Source organism: Haliotis rubra, unplaced genomic scaffold, assembly GCF_003918875.1.
Source record: "Haliotis rubra isolate DU_JTF1 unplaced genomic scaffold, ASM391887v1 Scf1525, whole genome shotgun sequence".
NCBI lineage: Eukaryota > Metazoa > Mollusca > Gastropoda > Lepetellida > Haliotidae > Haliotis > Haliotis rubra.
In genome coordinates this window covers 25775-39966 of record NW_025765476.1, presented here as the reverse complement: position 1 = coordinate 39966, position 14192 = coordinate 25775, and the positions used below count along the sequence as shown (strand labels likewise).

Below are 14192 nucleotides of genomic sequence, written 5' to 3'. Positions count from 1 at the left end.
GTGCAGTTTGTTGGAACAGGCCCTATATAAATATTAACTTTAACATCATTGAATATGTTTGGGCTATATAATGACATTTCTAATAGAGCTCTTCCACATGTGCTCTTCTGTGTAGATTTACATTGCAGACAGTTTTCATTGCAGACAAGTGTTACCACACACAATAGTTGAGGAACAATGATTGGCCGATATGCCTGCTGTGGCCTAAATGGCTCAACTTGAACTTGAAATGATTGAAACATTTTAAAAATTAAAAGTTGTCATTTGGATGGATTCATTCGTGATAATAATTCAATGTGAAATGGGAATTTCTTTAAATATTACAAATACATGAACCTTATTACAGAATGGTCACTTGCGATACATTTATGCATATGTTAGAGGTTAAATATGGGAAAACGCATAGACATACGAGCTTGGCTGGACTCTGAGTTATTCAATACGCTAAACTAAATACACAGTATTGAGATGGATGCACTCGTGAAATGGGATGTTTGTTTAATTTTCTGTAAATGTTACAAATGCCTTATTACTGAAGGCTCAGTTGATACGTTGGTTGGTTTGTTTGTTGTTTAACGCCACACTCAGCAATATTGCAGCTAAATGGCGGCGGTCTGTAAATAATCGAGTCTGGACCAGACAATCCAGTGATCAACAGCATGAGCATCGATGTACGCCATTGGGATACGATGACATGCGTCAACCACGTGAGCGAGCCTGACCACCCGATCCCGTTAGTCGCCTCTCACGACAAGCTGAAGACCAATTCTAACCCGGATCTTCACGGGTCCACTTGATACGTATCATCATCACAAAATTTTATCTCAAGCTAAAGACACACAACCTGTTTGATCGTGTGACGGACGGTCAGTTAGCTGCATCTATGGAGGGTTGTTCAACATAATTTATTTGGAAAGGGTTCCAACAAAGGTGCCCATGTGAATCCATATAATTCGTTCATTGCATGTCTATCTATTAAATCATCTAGAAACGAATTGCCCCTCTGAAAAATACATGTACTTGTGGTGTTAATATTGACCTGATGCGAGTTGGCAATGCCGTTATACTTAAGCATATGAACGAAATATGCATATATGAAGAAAACCAAACGATTTCTGTATTTTGCTTCATCCCATTCTGTCATTTGGTGTATTTATTGTATATAGGTATTTATGTAAATCTGTATAGGAGGGGGTTCTAAGCTTTGATTATGTGTACCATGCTTGTGATATGTAGTCGGAATAATGAAAACATTTAAAGATTTCTCGTGATTATAGAATGTTGATTAAAGACACTTTACTGAACCCCGAGCACAAATAATGTATTGACAAACCTAGAAATATACATGCAATCTGGACAAGCCGGAATTTGAACTCACGATCAAAGGGCGAAATTGTGCATTTATAATTACGGTGCCTCGAACAACGGGTCACCTGGTTTACACGTATACAGAATATGTGAGTGGGGCATACAGTTAAACATATGCGCACATTATTTCATGAAAAAAAGTTCATATTTACTTGAAAGTCCACTTTTCTGTATTTAGATTAGATACTTGATAGTGAAATGCTATGCTGTCAGCCACAAATTGTATGATAAGTATTCTCGTCAGATTTAATTACTGAAAAACAACCCAACTCTCAGGCCTTCTATTTACATATCTTCATCCCGATTAGGTTCACAGAGACTTGGTATTCTCAGTGAAGCAATTAATATAAATGTATGGGTGACTTAATTATTCTAAACCGCCTGGCTTATGTAAAATGATATTCAAGTTGAATTTCAATCACTGGAATAAAGAGTCAGCAAGATATAACAAAAATATCACACTTGAACGTATCACGGCTAATTGATTCAATGGTTTCTCTCTCATTACTAATTGTAATAATTATTGTTGAGCGATTTAGATAAGAGAACTTGACCAGAAAAAAGACTATGTGCTTATTTATAAATTATTTTGCGGTGAACATTTACATTAATAATCAATTATTTTACTGTTGGTAAAAAATGTTCATATAATTTCTGCACTTTTCAAACTTTGCTTCAAAGATTTAAGTTTTAATATTAATAAGATTAGCATCTCACGAAGCATTTCTAAACACAGCGATTTTCCAGTTGAATCCAACAATCCTGTAATATATTCACGTCTATTTACTTCATAATCACATGCAGACTTTCTCGACCTGATGAAATAAAGTTTTCATCAGATCTGTCCTCGCTAATGCCCCTCCCCCGCCGTGAGTGAGGTAACACTATTGTCTGACTCAAACCCCTTTCATTGAAGTTGATTTCATGACGGGACCGCCATTGTCTCTTTAACGACACCGGTGATGATATGACCCCTCATTAAGCTACAGTTAAACTTTACGACGTTGACTACGGAGGGATATAAGTCAGGCAACACAGAGCCCAGGCACAACACTCTCTCCATCAGCATGAAGGTAAGAGCTCCTGGTTGCAAGTTATTCTACTGCTAATGATCTTGTATCTACTCTTATACTGTTGCTATAAAGTTAATACCTAGATAGATTGTAAGGATACATAGTAGATTTAGGATTTAGACCACTTGGGAGATTTTTTCTGCTCCCATCTGTGTCATATATACGTATATTATTCAGTTAATACCTCAATGTAAGTTGTTCGTAAGGAAAGGATTATAATGTATTTTTTCAGTGTCATCTGTGTAATAGTATATTTTCCACGTTATAACGTTGCAAAATGTAAGGAGTTTGTTAGGCACGATTCACCTAAACATTCTGGTTTCATTTGTGTGGTTAGTAATATTTTCCACGTAATAATGTTGCATACTGAAATGAGTTTGTTAGGCACGATTCACCTAAAAACATTCTGGTTTCATCTGTCTCATAAATATGGGTTTTCAGTTGATACAGTCCTATAATGTTTGGGTTTGAGTCAGGAACGACTTTGCCTGGATTGACTTCTATCATGCATTGTTTTTCATGATTGAAGTGCAAACCAAGGGCGGATAACTCTGAGCCACTGGCTTTGTGTTTTTATGAAATAGAACCTTTCTTTTCGTTCCCGTATTTAAAAACGTCAGAAGTTAATTCTGAATTGAAAATGACTAGTTTTTAAATATAATAAAGATATACTACAGACTATACAGGTATATTTCTTATGGGTGAAAAGGCGTGTGTGCACGTCATAGATATTATCCCATGAGTAGCTATCGCCTTTAATTTCTAATTTCTAGATTCCATTTCAAGGAAAATACGAAATGCATTTTGTCCTTCCAGGTGCGCAAACAAAATTGTCTGATTCTTCTAAACATCCGGCTCTCTTTATCTCCAGTTTTACACGAATTTTTGTCAACATACCCCTTTTCCATAATCTTGTGTTCGTTTGTATTCTATTTGGTCACTTAAACTGTATTGTTGAAAGGTGTAATAGATGTATGTTGATACATGCACGAAGCAGTCCAAGTTGGCGTTACTCGTAATAAGTCATTCATCTTCGTTTTTTATAACTTGTGTAAAATGGACATACTCTATTCTCGAATATACGTGTTTTATTTCGGTTTAATATCAGAAATATTTAGTACTACATATAAACTAGGTTTTACCCTTTACCAGAAATCAAGACACAGTGAAGTTTGGGACACCAATGTAGGGCCTCACACGTACGTTGTACCGAAATTGGGAATCGAGTTCGTCTCAAGCTTCTCAATATGGAAAATTCCGTCGTTGAAGATTTTGAAAATACAACATCGTTAGATCAGCAATTATCAGGATAATCTATGTTTTTCAGTGTCTCCTCGTCGCCTTCGTCGCTCTGTGCGGCGTTGTCGTATCCAGCATGTCCTACAACAACAACTTTGGAGCTGCCGCACAGCTTGGCCACGTTGCCTCGGGTCTCAACGACTACGGCAAAGGACGATATGGAGGCGCCGAGGGTCTTCGTCGTTACGGAAGCTACAACAAAGCCGCCAATGCCGCCAACAAAGCCGCAGACAACTACGCCGCCCACGGTAACGACTACCACAAGGCTGCTGACCATGCCAGCGCAAAGGGAGACGCCGCCTCCAACTACTACGGCCACAAGAACGCCGCTCACGCTGACAAAGCCTTCGGTGCTGCCGCTCTGGCCAACAAAGCCAACTACCACGATGCTGCTGCCACAAAGTACGCAAAGAAGGACGATGCCTCCAAAGCTGCTGCCAACAACGACTACGCCAACAACAACTACTACAGAAAGGGGGACGTCTACAACACCGGAGTCCACTACGGCTTCGACAAGAAGTATAACAAGAACGCCGATGAGGGCGGGGACTACGAAATTCTTGATGACAGCTCTTCCCACAACCTCGACGAATACCGTGATAAGAACAAGGCTTACAGCGCTGCCAACAGAGACCACGCCGCCAACAAATATGCTGCTGATCGATCTCATGCTCTGAAAGACAGCAAGTACGGTAAGGACGCCAGCAAGGCTCAGTATGGTAACGGTAAATACGGCTCTGCTGCTAGCCACGCTGCCAAGAACGGTGCTGCCAACCACGGTTACGACAGCAAACTTAACGAAGCTGCCGGAAGCAACAAATACTACGCCAACGCCCACGATGCTGCCGTCAACAAACATGACGACTTCGCTGGCAAGAACGCCTACTACAACAGAAGGAACGCTGCTAATGCTGCTGCACAGGCTGCCAAAAACATCGCCGGATATGGAGGTCTCGCCCATGGTGCCCATGGCGTCGCTGGTGGTGCTGGTGTTCTAGGTGTGTCTGGAGGTCTTCTCGGCAAAGGAGTAGGATACGGCAAGGGCTACGGTAACCAGTACGGCCACGGATACAACAATGGCTACCTGGGACATGACGCACACAACAACAAGTACTACGGTGCCGCCGTCCAAGGTCAACACGCTAACCACTATGATGGTGCTGCCAATGCCGCCGTCGCCAAAACCGGAGGATACGGATCTAAACTTGGTGACTCAAGCCGAAACAAGGCCGGTGCCGCCTATCACAGAGACGGTAACAACAACGCTCACGCCAACGACTACTACAAGTCTGGAGCTGCAGTTGGCAACAACAACGCCTACAGATACAACAAGGACGGTGCCGCTGCCAACAACCATGGCTTCAGTCACGCCGGTGCCGACGCTGCCAGTCTCTATGACAACAAAGCCGCCGCTCACGACAATGCCAAATCTGCCTACGCCAAGGACGACTACAGACGTAAGTACAACGAGGGTGCCAAGAAACACCATCTGGTCAAGAAGTTCCACCATCATTCTAAAACCGGCGGCAACAACTACGAGCGTCTCAACTACGACAAGAAGGACTACAGGGACAACTTTGGACAGAACGCCAATGCCGCTCATGCCAACGCAAAGAAGTACTCTCAGAACCTGTACCAGAACGCTGCCAACGCCGCCGCCCATAACAACGACAAATATGCTGCCAACCACGCCAACAAAGCCTCCAACTACTACGATGCTGCTGATGCTGCCAACGGAAACGCCGCAAAGAAATCCAACTACTATAACAAAAATGCCGCTGCCTCTGCTGGTGCTGCCAACGCTGCTGGCAAATCCTATTATGACAACCACAACAACGCCGCTGCTACGTATGCCAAGGGTCTCAACGACTACGCCCATAACCAGTACGGTAACAACGGCCACGCCTACAACGCCGCTCACGGTGCTGCTGCCCACCATGCCGATGCCACCCACGACACCCTAAGCTACGGTTACGGTGTCGGACACGGAGGATCTGCACATGGAGTTGTCGGCCTTGGTCACGGCTTTCGCGGCTTCGGTAACGGGGTCGGTGTGGGTAAAGGAGTTGTCGGTCTTGGAAACCACGTCGGTAGCTTCAACAACGCTGCAGGCGTTATAAAGGGAGTTTCTAGCCTTGGGAAGGGATTTGGTGCTGTGGGAGGGTTCGGAGTGAACACAGGGGTGGGACACTATCCCTACTACTAGGAACATGGGAAAAGTGTGCAGTGTGCAAGGGCTTAACGTTTGAATGATTTTTACCTGATTTATGTGTGTGCGTGTTCGTATGTCTTATCCGTATTATGTGTTATGACGAGTGCAACTAAATCCGCTGGTGAAGCGGAGATTTGTAATTTGCAAGTACTGTTACTTGCCCTCTATAAAACACATGCAGTAAAAGCCTTAAGCTAAGAACAGCATATTACGCAACTGATTTTATATTCATAATGAAAAAAGAAGATATTGATAAGACTCATCAACCTGTTTTTAAAAATTTAAATTCAAGAAATTGTTTTGTAGATATTCCAGTATATTCGTTGTCGTTGTAAAGATTACATTGTTGTCTTGTTTGCTTTTGCATTGTGATTCATGCATTTTTCCTAAACAAAGAATAAATATTGTCTGGAAAATGTTCCCTTGTGTTTTATCTAAGGAATCTAACGGATTTACATTAACACAATATAACAGAACAATACGCAAATTAGGCCATTAACGTCTTTGAGTGGCATCTCTAGAAGTTGGATAGTCAGATAAGGACAAACTTTATGGATGAACAATTTCTTTATTCAAGTTATGCGACGTTTCGATAAAGATTCTTGTATCGTCCAGGGACTCTTTTCACGAAGCAACCTTTACTAAGGTTAACCTTAACTCCCATTCTTTAACATTGCACTAAGGTTACCTTAGTGACTTACGATCACCTTAGTGCTTTGTGAAAGGAGGACCTGCTTGACAACGATAGAAGAATCTGTATCGAAACGTCGCAATCACCTGAATAAAGAAGTTGTTCATCCATAAAGTTTGTCCTTATCCAAGGTCAAATGTGTGCAGTCAAATATACCCCCGTGCCTCGGTCCACACAACGGTCACGGTGCTACAATAGTCAACATAAGTAGGTTAAGGAACGGAAGATCAACTTAGCGCTTTTTAGAACGGACCCGGTGCTACCTATTTCAAGCCAGTCAGACTTACCCTGATATGTTGGTATATCATCGCAGAGGTGGAAATAACTTTAATATTGCTAGTGTACTCCGGTACAGTGGCACATGTAAAATCACTTGCCCTGATAATTTTTCCACTATACCGTCCGTTTTCTTGTTGATTTTTTAGATAAACAACATAATTAACATTGGAAAGTCAACTAGACACCGGTACAGTGTGATATACAAATTTGCTTGCCCGACAGAAAAAAACACTGGACTCGGACGTCGGGCAATGGGTTATTTTCACCCCTGTCATCGATAGGAATTGTTAACAGTTTCTCGACTGTTATCATGTATTCCTACTGTTCGATGAACATTCTAAAAGATGAATCCATGACGCGTATTTTTATGGATAACAACCTTTTAATTCTTTTTCACGACGTTTCAAAGCTACCCATTGCTCCTTCATCAGGCCTATAGTGTTTAAGGCGTTCGCTCGTCACGCCGAAGACCCGGGTTCGAGTCCCCGCATGGGTACAATGTGTGAAGCCCATTTCTGGTGTCCCCCGTCGTGATATTGCTGGAATATTGCTAAAAGCGGCGTAAAACTCACTCACTCACTCCTTCATCAGGTGACCTGTATTCATGTTCGTCCAACTTATAACTTTCACGAACTTCATTCCAGAAGCTGATGACAAAAAAACGAACTTTATAGATAACAACTTCTTGTTTTTCATCTATAGCGACGTTTCGATACAGATTCTTTCACCGTTATCAAAATAAAGTAATGATGCAAGAATCCATATTGAAACGTCACTCATTTGAATACACAGGAACTTGTTTCCATGACGTTGTATGCTTCGGGATCACCGAAACATCAACGTTTGGTTTCAAGTCTAGATGATAAAAACGGGCAAAGATATCTAGGTAGATGATACATATATAAACATCACGGTTATTTTGTTTATTTAAAAAGGAGAGATATATTGAGTTGTAAAGATTCCATTACCATATGCTAGTCAACACAAAAGCAGCCAGGCTATAGTAATAACGGTATTGTCGTATATTGCAACAAACAGGGAACTTGGATCTGGGTACCAAGGGGATATCATGAGATCAGCATCCCTACCCTGTTCTCGACCCAACTCACTCACTACATGTACACAAATTTAGGGTGTTCGCCCGGTTCGCCCCGGCTATGTTTTATGTTCCCCATAACCATACCCGTGGTGAGATATATTGAGTTGTAAAGATTCCTCATTGAATGATATGCCAATATTCCAGCAATATCACGGCGGGGACACCAGAAATGGGCTTCACACAATGTGCCCATGTGGGGATTCGAACCCGGGTCTTCGGCGTGACGAGCCAACGCTTTAACCACTAGGCTACCCAACCGCCCCTTCCTTCCACGATGAACTGATATGCCCTGATGTCGCTTTGAATATAGTTCAAGCGGCAATAAACCCAACTCACTCATGAAACAAATGTACTTAGATTCCTTTCATTTAAAAAATATTCGTGTTTTGCATTTTGTATCAAAAGGAACGAGAATGTAATGATTTGTTTAGTGCAGCCGTACTGAATAGTATAACTTCTAATTGTTATAAAGGCAACTGTGAAAGTGAAAGTAGCTTCTTCTAAGAAAGAACCGTTGTCCACGATTTAAAGAGCCCATTTGTGATGATTGGTCAGAAATGATCCACATGATCAGTCGTATAAAGGAGAGGAAAATTAACCTTGAAATTAATCATTGAAAAATCAGCTGCTGGGCGAATGAAAGTACAAGATGGGGCTAAAAATAACACAAACAATAATGTTTTTTCGATGATGACGTTTGTTATACGGGTATCATAGTTCTGTTTCGGGAAATAGATTTGCAGTGTTTCAGCGACTGTAATGAGCATAGTAAACTTTGGATAACGTTTGTTATAAGTCTTTGGTCAAAGTCTTTCTAGTGCATACATCCGGCAGTTTTTAGCGTCAGGACAAACATTAAGACGTTTATCATAATCCACACTAGAGTAAATGGGAAATCAACGAAATAATGGAACACTTACATGTTTTAAACATTAAGCATAATTGCACTCTTCAGGAGGCCAAACCATCCCCAGATTGTGAACCTTCAACGCAAAACCGCCTCAAAATAATGATAAAGCAGAAACCAAGTTAAAGTAAATGAGTATAGTTTTGTGCCGCTTGTAGAAACATTCCAGCGCTATGGCTGAGGGGACTGGGGGTGATTAAGATGAAATGGGGTTAAACGTTGCATTCAAGTCTATTCCATTTATCGACGTATCTGCACATGTGTGGGTGGCTGTGTGTGCTAATCCAGAGTTATGCAGTTTTGTTTTAGTGCAGCCACGGAGATACCGTGGTCATATCTCAGTTTATCATGAACACCACCACTCAAACACATTATGCTGACTCAGCCTTTCGAAAGGGTAACAGCAAGAACGTCCTTCTTTTGGCATGAAACCTAGGATCGAACCAAGTACCTTAAGTTCTCCGGGTAAACGCCCCATCCACTAGACCAGGGAAACGTATCGTGAACACCACATATTGTACCCATTGTGGTCAATCGACCAAGGCTATCAGCGTGACGAGCGGACTCGACGGTTTAACCACCCCACCACCATGTTTCAGATAGTGGTCAAACTAAGCTTAGAACCGTTCATGTCGTCTTTATATTTCAAAACCTTTAAACATTATTGTTTTTCTTATTAATGTTGTCTGCTCTAGGGTGTATTTAGGGCAAGTGGAATCGCGATGATAACAAAGAATTAGTATTACAACAGAATACCAAGTATCTCCAACAACTAAATAAATGGACTTCTAGAAATCAGTCAACATAATCCTGTGACACGAGAGTACTTTTAATTATTCTGTTGAAACTAATACAAACAATATGTTAAGTAGCAAGCTTTTCCCCAGTAAAAATAACAAAGCATTCATTTTTCTGGTAAGAAAATATTTATTGGAGATAGGTAAAAAAAGGGCACCTTACACAAAGACATGTACAAGAATCTGAAGTTGTCATGAAAGTACTGTTATTTACCTAAGCTAAGATCATGCATTATGTTGACAATATGAATTATCATCAACAACACTGAAAAAAGAAAAGAAAACTGTTTCACACACAGAAACCACCGAGCAAAGACTCTTCCCATATGTCCCTTAAGTACTGTCGAATGCCAGCTAGGTCAACATCAATGTAACGTATCTTGCCCTAAACATATTTATCAACATTTAAAAAGTCTACAATTCATTGTGTATAATTAACATACAATCGCTACATCTAAACTTGATTTAATGAAATTTTGCTCATAAGACGATAAAATTATAAAAGCCCGTTTCAACAATTGCTTCAAAACACATATTAAAGAAGTACTTCATGACAACCTCGGGATCTGATACAGATGGCATATCTTGAACACACAACGCTGATCATTTACGCTTTCAATAGCGAAGTCTCTTTCACACTGAAATCCGAGTATGACCGTTTACCCGTAGTAAGGGTACTGGTTGTAACCTCCATAACTTTGACCAGAGCCAAAGCCTCTACCAAGGCCGGCAACTCCGTTACGGAATCCACCAACGCCATTTCCAAGGCCGACAACTCCTCTGCCGAAACCATTACCGTATCCACTGACGCCGTGACCAAGGCCGACAACTCCACGTCCAGCTCCTCCAAGTCCGTGTCCCACACCGTAACCGTAGCTTGGGGTGTTGTGGGCGGCACCGGCGTGGTTGGCAGCAGCATGTTTGGCGTTGTAGGCGTGACCGTTGTTGCCGTACTGGTTGTGGGCGTAGTCGTTGAGACCCTTGGCATACGTAGCAGCGGCTTTGTTGTGGTTGCCATAATAGGATTTGCCAGCAGCGTTGGCAGCACCAGCAGAGGCAGCGGCGTTTTTGTTGTAGTAGTTGGATTTCTTTGCGGCGTTGCCGTTGGCAGCATCAGCAGCATCGTAGTAGTTGGAGGCTTTGTTGGCGTGGTTGGCCGCATATTTGTCGTTGTTATGGGCGGCGGCATTGGCAGCGTTCTGGTACAGGTTCTGAGAGTATTTCTTTGCGTTGGCATGAGCGGCATTGGCGTTCTGTCCAAAGTTGTCCCTGTAGTCCTTCTTGTCGTAGTTGAGACGCTCGTAGTTGTTGCCGCCGGCTTTAGAATGATGGTGGAACTTCTTGACCAGATGGTGTTTCTTGGCACCCTCGTTGTACTTACGTCTGTAGTCGTCTTTGGCGTAGGCAGATTTGGCATTGTCGTGAGCGGCGGCTTTGTTGTCATAGAGACTGGCAGCGTCGGCACCGGAGTGACTAAATCCATGGTTGTCGGCAGCGGCACCGTCCTTATTGTATCTGTAGGCGTTGTTGTTGGCAGCTGCAGCTCCAGACTTGTAGTAGTCATTGGCGTGAGCGTTGTTGTAGCCGTCTCTGTGATAGGCGGCACCGGCCTTGTTTCGGCTTGAGTCACCCAGCTTAGATCCGTATCCTCCGGTTTTGGCGAGGGCGGCATTGGAAGCACCATCAAAGTGGTTAGCGTGTTGACCTTGGACGGCAGCACCGTAGTACTTGTTGTTGTGTGCGTCATGTCCAAGGTAGCCATTGTTGTATCCACGGCCGTACTGGTTACCGTAGCCCTTGCCGTATCCTACTCCGCCGAGAACACCTCCAGATACACCTTGGAAACCAGCACCACCAGCGACGCCATGAGCACCATGGGCGAGACCTCCATATCCGGCGATGTTTTTGGCAGCCTGTGCAGCAGCATTAGCAGCGTTCCTTCTGTTGTAGTAGGCGTTCTTGCCAGCGAACTCGTCATGTTTGTCGACGGCAGCATCGTGGGCGTTGGCGTAGTATTTGTTGCTTCCGGCAGCTTCGTTAAGTTTGCCGTCGTAACCGTGGTTGGCAGCACCGTTCTTGGCAGCCTGACTAGCAGCAGAGCCGTATTTACCATTACCGTATTGAGCCTTGCTGGCGTCCTTACCGTACTTGCTGTCTTTCAGAGCATGAGAGCGATCAGCAGCATATTTGTTGGCGGCGTGGTCGCTGTTGGCAGCGCTGTAAGCCTTGCTCTTATCACGGTATTCGTCGAGGTTGTGGGAAGAGCTGTCATCAAGAATTTCGTAGTCACCGCCCTCATCGGCGTTCTTGTTATACTTCTTGTCGAAGCCGTAGTGGACTCCAGTGTTGTAGACGTCCCCCTTTCTGTAGTAGTTGTTGTTGGCGTAGTCGTTGTTGGCAGCAGCTTTGGATGCACCGTCCTTCCTTGCGTACTTTGTGGCAGCAGCATCGTGGTAGTTGGCTTTGTTGGCCAGAGCGGCAGCACCGGAGGCTTTGTCAGCGTGAGCGGCGTTCTTGTGGCCGTAGTAGTTGGAGGCGGCGTCCCCCTTTGCGCTGGCATGGTCAGCAGCCTTGTGGTAGTTGTTACCGCGGGCGGCGTAGTTGTCGGCGGCTTTATTGTTGACATTGGCCGCTTTGTTGTAGCTTCCGTAACGACGAAGACCCTCGGCGCCTCCATATTGTCCCTTGCCGTAGTCGTTGAGACCCGAGGCAACGTGGCCAAGCTGTCTGGCAGCGCCAAAGTTGTTGTTGTAGGACATGCTTGATACGACAATGCCGCACAGAGCGACGACGGCGACGAGGAGACACTGAAAAACACATTGTTGAACGTTGGTCAAATTATGGGTTTGTTTATTCATATTTTACTTGACCCTCAAACTTTGTTTTTTTTGAAAATATGCGCTGCAGACATATTTCGTTTGTCCCGAACGAACATGAAGGAATCTGAATTTTAGTCCTGTAAGTTCTACCATATACAAAGACTGGTTTATTCGCGTATATTTCATACTACTGCGTTTAATTTGATTCGGGTTCTTTTTTCTCTTTCACAAAGAATTGCATTGCTGAATAACATTTCGTTCTTGCAACTTATATTTATCAAGCGCACTTTTTGTCAATCATAGTTCGTTTCCTACTACAATATACCATAAGATCATCAATGTGTAATGATTTTTCGTTTCTGACTTTGAGTTTCAAATCAAGTTACGTTTCTCACTCCGAAGCTTTTCAGTGTCAAATGATTTTTGGTTTCTAACCCAAGCATGAACAGCAGATTTATTTTTGTTAAAATCTATTTCGTTTCTTAATACAAAATACAAAGCAAGCAGACGCATTTTGGTCAAATCCTGTTCCGCATTTTACTTCAAGAGATGTAAAAGTATCTCACCTGCATTCTGACTGTTGCCTGTCTGTGTCTGTGCCTGTGTCCGCTGAAGGGCTGGCTGATCTGCTGTCTCCCTGCATCAACACTCCTTATAAACCATCGTCTTCATCGTCGTAAAGTTTAAATGGACCATAACGAGGGATCACACCGCGACCACCTTCTTTAATCAAACAATGGCAGCTCCGTCATTAAACCGAGGCCGTAGAGAGACGGGTGGTGGCAGATGGCCGCGTTACCTCACAATCCCCGGGGGTAGGGGATACATAGGGGACACAGCATACATATTCATATACATCGGCCTTTAATGACAGGTTAGTAATGAATATTAACTGTTTCATTTTGCCTTCGCATATCGTTACAGTTGATATGGTAGAGTGGATTGTATTATCTACTTCTCATGTCACTTAGGTTTCGGTACTCTTTGGAATTTATGTTATGAATATTATCATGATTATTTATTCTGATTTTTTTGTGGATAATTTTATTTTATGGGTATTTGACGAAATATTCATGACAATACAAAACCTACATGACATTGCCACATTTACTTGCAACGTTAGTTTTGATTTTTCCGAAATGGCATTTTTTTATATTGGGTTAAGGCACTTTCTTTAAAATAATTATGTAAATATTAAAGAAAAGCGACTTAATCCCACATTCATCAGATATAGATATACTCATGATATACTCGGATTGTGCTATAGCAAACACTACCTCCATATAGAAATTAATCCCAGGCATGACCTTTTTGTTATAAAAAAGAAAACGAATTAATATCCAGTCGTATGCAAATATCGTATGTTTAATATATGCCATTCTTCAAAAAACAGACTCAAAACACATCTCTTTCAACGCTATGTTTCATAAACCCTTGTATTTCCTTGTACATATGAACTGTTACTTGTCAGCACTGTACAAATACACGTATTTTTATTAGTTACTGTAGCTTCCTGACAAATAGTTACATCAAAAAGATGTGAGATAATTATAACTATCTGTATAACTCAAACTGCAATTATGTCTGTAAAATTAACCTGATTAACATCGGCACACGTCATGTAACTAGCATAACAGTGGTATGTAAC

The 14192-nt window shown here is 42.5% G+C and overlaps 2 protein-coding genes across 2 annotated transcripts; one reads left to right on the top strand and one right to left on the bottom strand.

Moving 5' to 3' along the window:
• The first annotated feature begins 3816 nt into the window (after nt 1-3816).
• On the top strand, nt 3817-5946 carry LOC124270547 (fibroin heavy chain-like). Its single transcript, XM_046705567.1, has one exon. The coding sequence runs from the start codon at nt 3817-3819 to the stop codon at nt 5944-5946; it is 2130 nt and encodes a 709-aa protein (XP_046561523.1).
• Nucleotides 5947-10384: 4438 nt separating this feature from the next.
• LOC124270546 (glycine, alanine and asparagine-rich protein-like) lies at nt 10385-12484 on the bottom strand. The gene has a single exon (XM_046705566.1). It carries the CDS (start codon nt 12482-12484, stop codon nt 10385-10387), a length of 2100 nt encoding a protein of 699 aa, XP_046561522.1.
• Nucleotides 12485-14192: the final 1708 nt, after the last annotated feature.